Source organism: Lycium barbarum, chromosome 2 (genome assembly GCF_019175385.1).
Source record: "Lycium barbarum isolate Lr01 chromosome 2, ASM1917538v2, whole genome shotgun sequence".
Lineage (NCBI taxonomy): Eukaryota > Viridiplantae > Streptophyta > Magnoliopsida > Solanales > Solanaceae > Lycium > Lycium barbarum.
Window position 1 is genome coordinate 3320644 of NC_083338.1, and position 9672 is coordinate 3330315.

At 34.9% G+C, this 9672-nt stretch overlaps 1 protein-coding gene across 2 annotated transcripts; it reads left to right on the forward strand.

Annotated features, from left to right (window-relative positions):
- Nucleotides 1-1142: 1142 nt before the first annotated feature.
- LOC132625883 (UPF0496 protein At3g19330-like) lies at nucleotides 1143-8710 on the forward strand. Of its 2 annotated transcripts, none has more exons than XM_060340480.1 (4): nucleotides 1143-1301; nucleotides 2965-3158; nucleotides 5127-6204; nucleotides 8180-8710. In XM_060340480.1, exons 2-3 carry the CDS (start codon nucleotides 3092-3094, stop codon nucleotides 6185-6187), a joined length of 1128 nt encoding a protein of 375 aa, XP_060196463.1. In that variant the 5' UTR covers nucleotides 1143-1301; nucleotides 2965-3091; the 3' UTR covers nucleotides 6188-6204; nucleotides 8180-8710. The 2 variants fall into 2 exon arrangements, with proteins under 2 accessions (XP_060196463.1, XP_060196464.1); XM_060340481.1 differs by having other exon boundaries at nucleotides 1144-1301; nucleotides 3073-3158.
- Nucleotides 8711-9672: the final 962 nt, after the last annotated feature.

Genomic DNA, 9672 nt, shown 5'->3' on the forward strand with positions numbered 1-9672 from the left:
TTCTCCTTAATCTTGAAAGTGAATAATGAATATGCATGTAAGTTGTTCAATTCACACAAGGATATTTCAATAAATTATAAATTTCTCTACTTTTTCAATTCTAACTAAATATATATATATTGACTTATGTAAAAAATTAAATTATATGTATTGCATATTTGTTCTTTCTAATTGATATGCGTATTGAATGTATATTTTATGTGGATTAGATAAATTAAAAATCCAAATAAAATAAGAAAAAGTTAAAAGTAATTGATTTGGTAATAACACTTTTGGTCCATCAGTATTGATAAACTCTGATTTTAGTCATTATGAAACGGGACTAAGCACATTAAACCTTCAACTAATTGAATTGTGCACTTTTAATCTCTTTGCATGTGAATATTCACAATTTACCCTAATTATTAACCATTTCATCACTTAATTATTCATGTGTTACGTTAAATTTATTCTGTTTGATGGTAATATAGTACTATAAGTAGTCATACATAATATATTTTCTACATAAAGGGGCCAAAGACATATGTATTAACTAATTGAAGGTTAAATATGCAAGTTATATATCACAAGGATAAAAAACAAGTGTCATTAGCCCTTTTGATTTTAATAACAGCCGAATTAAATCGAGAACACTCCTAAAACCAACAAATAAGGGTGATTGTTTTTTTTTCTTTTTTGAAATTTTCTACAATTTTTATTCCCTCCATTTCAAAATAAGTGGTGTTTTTACCTTTTCATTTTATTTCAAAATAAGTGGTGCTTCACATAATCAAGAAGACATTAATGATTTTCTTCCAATTTTACCCTTATTTAAATAAAAAGAGTTTTACATAACCAAGAAACTACAAAAGAGCTACATTTTTTTTTCCAAAGCATTTATTAAGGATAAGTTAGTAAAATACATCTTACTTTCTCAGAACGAGTAGTTTTTTCAAAAGCATGCCTAAGCTAAAAGCACACCTTATTAATCCCTCCACTGCTTATGTAGGAATCTAGTAGTTGAGTTGATTCACTACCTGAACTTTCACCTTAGTGAGAGGTCGAATTATCCTCCGTACCCCTGTGTAATAATTAAAAAAAAAAAAAAACTATTTATGTTGCTTTTCTAGCAAGCAGCCATAGACAAATTCACACTAAAAGTCAATAACAATTATCTCTCTACACTTTACTACATTAACCTTTCCTTCATTATATATATATACACACACGCTCATCTTCCCTTTAAATACACACCAAAGTAATTTGGGACAACTTTTCGACTCATTTGCTGTTTTGGGTGTTCGAGAAATACTGATTTCTGTGTAAGAATTTCATTTAAGAGTGTATTTATTGATCTTTTTGTCAATTATTTGATAAATTTTAATTCTTGCCCTTTATTTCTTTTTTCTCATAGTACTAGTTTGACTGATATTTCAACCAATTTGGACTTTTGGGTTTTCCAAAAGAACCTTTTTTTTTGGTTAAGAATTACATTTGGGAGTGAATTTATGCTTGTTTGTGATTCAATGGGGTCAAGTTTGTGCTTTTTGTCAATTTCTTGGTAAAATTTATTTTCTTTCTCTTGTTTTATCTGAATTCATGTTTTTATCATCTTTGTAAGAAAAGCTATAAATTTTTTTATTTTTTTTGTAGTAATGTTAATTTCAATTTTTGAGTTGGGTATGTGTGGTATGTTAGTAACAGTGGAAATTGTTGCAAAGTGTAGTACGACTCATTGTTACTGTTTCTACATTTAATTTGAGGTATGCAACGAAAAAGATAAATACTCCCTCCGTCCCAATTTATGTGATATAGTTTGACGGGACACGGAGTTTAAGAAATAAGGAAGACTTTTGAATCTTGTAGTTTAAAATCAGCCAAAGATATTTATGTGGTTATAGATCATCTCGTTAAGCGTAAAAGATAAAGTTTAAAGTTAAATTATTGTCAAATAAGGAAATGTATCATTCTTTTTGGAACAGACTAAAAAAGAAAGTGTATCGTATAAATTGGGATAGATGGAGTAGTAGAAAAAGGATGGATAGAAAGAAAAAAGAAAAAAAAAAAAAAGAGATATGTTGAGGTAGCAGAACTTGATTGCAACTTGTGAGTTGCTTCAATGATTTGCTGAGCATTTATTAGGGGGTGAGGAAGAAATGTTTGTTTGCTGTTAGTTGAGGATGAAATGGAAGTTAGCCGATGTACTCGTTCATGAGATTGATCCAAAATAATAGGGTGTGGAATGTTACCTTCAGTGTAGGTTCTAGGGGCAGAGTCAGGATTTTTAGTTTATGGGTTCTGGACTATAGTTCTTTTTTGCTTACTAGGCTCTGGATAAGTTAGTTGTACATATTAAGTAGGAGTTTGGCCATAGATTCCAAATATTTTTCAGTTTATCTGGAATTTATAAAGTTGGAGTTGTGTTTGGTTATCTTTTTTTGCAAAAGAGAGAATAAAATACTTTATTTGGAATTTGTGAAGAGTTGGAAACAGGTTTGGAGCACTTTTCCAAATTTGGAATACAACTCCAAGTTGGATTTAGAAATTTTATAACCAAACACTGATTTTGAAATAGAGTGAAATATTCTTCCGGAAAAAAATGAATAATTCTCATGGCCAAACGGCTCCTAAATGAATTTTAAGACAACTAACACGATATGAGCTAAGGTTATTGGGTTAAGCCGAACCTGCAACCACCACTGTGGCTCCGCCGTTGAGTGTATCCATCAACTCATTGCCTTATTTGTGACTCTTGAGAAGCCAAGATGGATTTCTCCATTTCTTTACATGACTAGCAACTAGAATGTGTATTCTTATGTTTTGGCTTCTCGAGTAACTCTGCCATCTTCCCCTCTATTAGCAAACAGGGCTTGGTGTTCATCTACTTACATGGAGAACTTTTCCGTCACTCTGTGCTTATTTCACTTAAAACTATTTCCATCATTCAGTACTTATTTCACCTTTTTTTATTTTGTTGTGTTATAGCTTGCTCTTGGAGATTATGCTTGCACTTTGGCTCTTTGATTGAATTTTCTACGTGTCATCAGCAAATGTTTCCTGTTTAAATGTTTCCTGTTTATGCTGTATACCCAGTACTATACCGTGGAAACAAATGCTGCATTGTCTGCGGCAGTTATCATTAACAGCAACAACTAACACGTCATCTCCATCTTTGGAAGGTATTTTTATGAATTTAGATGTAGTGAAAGTACAAAAAGGGGCCAATTACACTTTGACCATGTTCTTTCTTTTCCCTTATAAGTCACTTGGGGCAGGTTCTATGTTGGACCCTTAACTGAAATTTATGCTGCTTGAAATGTTTGAAGCATTGAAGTTATTAAAATGAATAAAAGCCACATTATGTGTAAAATAATTTGTGGCACAATTTGTAACTTGGTAACTTGGCACTTGTAAACTGTATCTTATTAACCAAAAGTTCTAGAAATTTATACTCTGGCCAAGCTTTCGAAATCTGCTTATTTTGAACAGTGCTTTTTGTCAGAAGTGCCTTTTAGAAAAGTACTTTTGGAGAATAGCAATTTGTGTTTGGCTAATCAGTTTGAATCAAACATGGTTACAATATGTTCAATACATATTTTCAAACACCATTGTATTAACAAAATTCTAGTTTATCTAAAACATAAAGGGAAGGTAGAATCCCTTCAGATGATATTTTCTTCAAGTTAGCGGCTAGAAAATAAAATCTGATGCTTATATTATGACAATCTTTTTCTGACAAAATGCATATACCTGTGTGTCCCCTAGAAATTATGTGGATGGCATGGAGTTTTCTTTCCCTTTTTTGTTGACATTCACTTAATTTTTTGCTTCATATTCTAAAGTTTGTATGGTTCAATTACCAAAAAATCAAAGTCAAGTGGCTTGAATGGAACTTTAGCAGTTTTTGAAGCCCCTTATTGTAGATTCTGATAGCTTAAAATCTAGGGATTTTTTTTCCATTTTTGGCCCGTCGGCCAAAGTTAATTACGGATGCTAGCCAAAATATACAAAACCTATACATTGATTATGTATATACATGTATATTTATGAATATTGTATGTATATTATATGTGTAATTATACTTAATATAAAAAGGCCAAAGTCATAGATGGACCCCTGAACTTGTCCTGATTTTTCATTTAGACCCCCAACTGAGGGTCGTAGCATATGAACCCTTCAAGACAACTGTTAATGTGCCATTTAAACACAATTATTGAGGTGGCAAAGCGCGTGCAATGCACTGCTCTAAAAGGGCGTGAGATGCCAATTTTTTCCTTTTTAAATTTTTTAATCATTAAAAAAATAATTATAAGAAAAAACTTATTTTAAAACAATTTAACTAATAAAAAAAACATTTAAAAAAAAAAATCCTAAAACCCAGCCCACCCTCCCCCCCGATCCGAAGCCGGAATCCACTGCAGCCGCTGTCAATTTTTTCCGGTGAAGCAGGATTCCACCGCCGCCGCCGGCATCGCTCTTCTCTTTTGCTTTGTTCAAATACAGCAAATTCGAGCCCTTAATGGACCAAAAAAATCAATAGTCCATGATTTCTCCATTAATGGACCAAAAAAATCAATAGTCCTTTGAAATAAACACACAAAAAAAAACCCTTCATCCAAACACACCCCTTTACTTTTCTTGCTTTTCCTCTTTCTTCCTGCTGCTGCTATTGATGTTTATTGTTTTTTAAAGTAAATTGTTTAGAAGGAAAAGAATTAGTTGGGAGTGGGAGGACGACGGATGGCTGGAGGAAGAAGAAAAAGAGAGGAAGGAGAGGGGTGGTGGGGGGCTGAAGAAGAGGAGAGGGGTCCGGGGGGGGGGGGGGGCGCTGAAGAAGATGACTATTTTTGTAATCCACGTGGCTCCGTCTTATTTGTTATTTTTGCGTGTGAATTACACGCACCATTTGCGTGTTGTTGCATATTTATTTTGTGTTTAAATGGCACATTAACAGTTGTCTTGAAGGGTTCATATGGTACGACCCTCAGTTGGGGGGTCTAAATGTAAAATCAGGACAAGTTCAGGGGTCCATCTATGACTTTGGCCATATAAAAAACCTATACATATATACTGGCTATTTTGTAAATTAGATCACCAGAAGGCATTGGACTGTAGTTATCTCTAAAATCTATGTGAATAAACTGCAGGTGGCTTAGGTGATGATAACACAACAAGTTCTTCCCCTACCGTTAACCTATCACGAGCATATTCCCTTGCTGTGCAAACTTCTTCCTACGGCGAGATATGGTCCAAGGTCCATCTTGAGGTCCCTTCTGACCTTAGTGTTGAGGCAGCACAAGTTGAATTCCAAGAGGAGTCACTGAAATTAGAAGATGTCCTTAAACCGAATCATGAAAGCGTCCAAGAGGCAATGTTGCATATAAAACAAGACGCCCTAAACCAACTTATCGCTAAGTACTTGGACGATAGTGAGGAAACGACTCGTCTCTGTATCCTTTTCTCTCAAAGTATAAACCAAGCTCGACTCTTGTATGCTCCCATTCATAAGCTGCTCGATGTTCTTACCTTGGATACGGAATCGTCCGGACATTCCCTTTCGCAAGCTCAATGCAATTGGGCGTTCGACATCTTCCTCCAATTTGACAGCCTTACTAATCCCTTTCCTAGACAAGACACCCATAACTTCAACGACATATGTCATTGCTACTTCGAGCTAAAGCGTGAGCTCGACCTTCTTTTACACAAATCACGTTCGAAGGTCCAATTTCTCCGACATGCTACCAAAGGCTCAGTCATATGTTTAGTTGGAGCTACTATTGGAGTGATCGTAACAGCTGTCACTATAGCTTCTCACGCTCTTGTCGCCCTTGTAGCAGCAGCCCCGATATGCCCTGTTTGCCTCCCTTCAAAAATGGGTAAAAAAGAATTAGTCCATCTGGTGCAGCTGGATGATGCAACGAAAGGGATCTTTTTCCTCCACAATCATTTAGAAACAATAAATTGCTTGGTGAACCGATTATATGATGCAGTGGAGTACTACAAGCGACTTGTTCGCTTTGCATTAGAGAGAGGAAAAGACCGATACCCTATCCAGGAGGTAGTAAAGCAACTCCACAGGAAACATAGCAATTTTCTGGAAGAGCTTTTGGGTCTTGAGGAGCATTTGTGCCTCTGTTTTGCTGCTATAAATAAGGCCAGAGGCCATCTTCTCAACTATCTCCTTCATCAAAATCAGGAACCCGGATAATTTGTTCGTCTGATACTGTAAGAAATCCTACCTCCGTTGTTTTTTCTTCTTGGTTTCTAATTATTTCTGGCATGTTAAACTTGCTTTTTATTTTTTATTTTACTGTGATTGTACAGAGGCTGCTGGACCTCTAGCTTCATAAGTTTCTTAGTATGAAACTAGATACTTGCTGAAAACAAAGGAGGTTGACAGGAATTAATTAATGTTACTTTCCATTGAAATAAAATGTTCGCTTATTTCCTCTACTGTACTTGACGACTGACGTCCATGCTCTTAACTTTTCAAACGCTATTGAACTATGAATATAAGCATGCTAATAGGATCTTGTTTGTCTGGTATATATTTTTTCAAAAGATTGTCCGACTTTACATTATCTATTGTTTCTCTATAAAATTGGTAAATTCATATTGCATTGCCAAATAAGTAACATCAAAATTACTTTCTATACTTATTAATGTTCACATTTAGCAAAACGTTAACTTATCCTCAATTTAAGTCTCATTTCCTTTTAAATTAAACTTCAACTCATAGCTCTGGTACTTATATCCCATCAAGTTAGGATACAGAATTTAGGAGGAGGGGTATTTTTAAAGACAAGTTAGAAGTTAGGAGCCAAATGCTTAAGTGTGACCAAATAAATCCGAGAAGCAAGCTCTTTTCACATGAGCTAGCTAGATATGGATAGCTAAAGAGACTGATGTGACCACATAAAATTGGATAAAGACCCGCACAGAGTTAATTGCCTCATTTGCGGTTCTTTTTGAAATTGGATTTGACGGATGGTTAGTCTCTTCATACTAGCTCTTAAATTGGGGTAAATGGATCTCTTCAATGACAAAAAGTTGGATCCTGGTTTTGTCTGGTAAGTTTTTATCCAGAATCCGACCCTCTGAGAACTCTAGAAGAACATGCCTTAATATTAGTGGCGCTGCTTCAAAGCCCCAGAAAACACCCGTTTTGCTTTTTCTGTTGAAAAAATTGCCCCTTTACTTTGTTCAGTTGCTCAAACATGCAATAAAGAATGGAATGTTTATGTTACCAACTACCCTTCCTTTTCTTGTCCAATGTAGAACTAGTTAAGTCATGGTTGTGTCAACCGTGTGTTAGGTGATTCTTGTGTGTCTTTGATTTGTCTTTAGGTGATTGTTGTGTTTCTTTGACTTCTCATCTGTTTTTTATTTGATCTTCCAAAGTATATGATTTGACCAATTTCTTGTCTATACATCATAATCCACTCATTCTCATATGAGGTTTTCCATAATTTGCTATGCTAATAAAGAGAGTATACTTCTATGATAATTGACTGTTGACATAGTTAATTCAAAAGGAAAAAACATTCACGGTGCAGTTAGTTGAAAATGGATGTTCAGCAGTGCATCTAGTAGAAAGGAAGGAGCAGGAGTTAACGGGTTTATTTTGCGTAAAGAAACTATGACTCCTTCCCCTCTTATTTGGTACGAGTACAATTAGTAAGGCATTGCAGCCCAACTCCGAAAGGGTTTAAAATGTTTACATTTACATGCAGTGTTTTGTCGCCTCACTGAACACTTACGACTCTCCTGCACATTGCTCAACTTTCAAATGCCTTATTTCCCGCATCTATTATTTTATTATCTGTTGAACTGTAATGTTAATCATCATTCTTGGTTGTATCAGTTCTTAAAATTTATTATAACCTTCCCGGCCTTTTGGCGAAGTTCTAATGAAGTATCAGTTTGTCAAATATGTTACACTTGCTTTCGCTCTATGTTTTTATAGATGCATAGTCGAGGACTTACATTAAAAAAGAAAAAGAAAAAAAAAAGATTACAATGCTATTTGAGACTGTTTCCAAACAGGAGAAGTCAAACTTATCTAAATCATTTCTAGGACATGAACAGTCAAAATTAGATTTAACTAGGAAGCTAAGTTTCAACGTGTCTTCAAAATCCATCTCATGGCCTAATTTTAGTTGACTGTGAGTACCATGTAACTGGATTTTGTTGATTGCAGATCTGATGCTGGATGCCGCTCTAGTTTCACAGGGCAAGAGACAAGGAAATTTTTGTAGTCATCAGAAGCTGTTGATGAGGAAGTGGGGATTCATATAGCCGACCCCAACTTATTTTGGACCCACCCATAGTAGTTGTTGTATCGGAATCAGGAGATTTGGAAGATTGTTGATAGCTACATCTCCAGCAAGAAGCTTACTATTTTTTGGAGATTTTGATATCCTGATCACTCCTAAAACTATAGCCCTTATAGTAGCTCTTTGGTATATCGAAAACTTAACGTGGGTTATTAGCTAACCCGTTATGATTATTAGTATCTATAGCGTTTTACAATTAGCAAACAGGTCTGATAGGAGATTCTTGAAGAGGAATGCGTTTCGTGCTTCCCTCATTTTCCAGTGTCGTTGAATGATTGTTTAGAAGAACATTTTTTTTTTGTCAGCATAAGATCTAACCATACGCTGGCATGTTGTACTCTTTTCCTCATCTTATGACATGATAAACAAAATTAGTATAATGAATGATTGTTGCAGCATTGACTTGTACTTTGATCTTTTGGTTAAACTTAAATGCATGAGTAGCACTAATATTCAGGATTACGATACCAATGTTTGAACTTCACATGAAAACATTCACCTACAAAGGCTAAAAAAAATTATCAAGATTGTGAAGGTCACAACTAAATTTAGCATATTCAATAAGTGTTGGATGCAAATTTTCTCTACTAGTAAGAAAAAATGTTTTCTTGTGACCTAATAGTTCAATCTAAGATTTCCTAAACAAAAATTGGGCAATGCGCAGGAGTGTCCTTATTTTGGGGTGGTCTTTAATTTTTGTCCTTTGTTAGAATCCCTTGATTTCAGTTTCGAATCCCCGCTCAGTCAAATTTTTTTTTTTTAAAAATTCGCAAGATAAAGTTTGGATTCGCAAGGCATGGTATCTTATTGAGGCAGAGTTTTGGGCATTCAGGCAAAATCATGCCTTAAGGCAGAGTTTTGAAGGCGAAATCCTGCCTTAAGGCAGAGTTTTAAAGGCGAAATTCTGTCTTGCGAACCCAAACTTCTGCCTTGAAAAATTCCTTTTTTTTTTTACTGAACTAGGATTCGAACCCAGAATCTCGAGATATTAGGTGAAGGAAAAAAAATTAAAAACCACCAATTTGAGAGCCAAAAATTAAAGACCACCGCAAAAGAAGGACAATCCGCGCAAAAAAATGAACAAAAAGTCATGTTTGATATGAAGTTTGGAAAGATGTGTTTTATGATATAACTCACGACTCAATTGTTGGTGCTTGACCTCCTGCAATTGGAATGAAAAATTGTAGAATTAATCTTGACTATCCTATAAATCGTTGTTACCAAGACAAATGCAATAATCGAACGATTCAAATGATTCCTTACATTTAGTATGAAACTAAATATAGTGTATTTTCCTAGGCATAATATATACTCCCTCCGTCCCAATTTGTTTGAAGGTTGACCAGTTTGAGGAGTC

What these genes read in the sequence shown, in the direction of transcription:
- LOC132625883 (XM_060340480.1), top strand. Translation starts at nt 3,092, where the DNA reads ATGCTGCATTGTCTGCGGCAGTTATCATTAACAGCAACAACTAACACG. An exon ending in GTCATCTCCATCTTTGGAAG is followed by an intron (nt 3,159 to 5,126) that starts GTATTTTTATGA and finishes AATAAACTGCAG; the next exon opens with GTGGCTTAGGTGATGATAAC.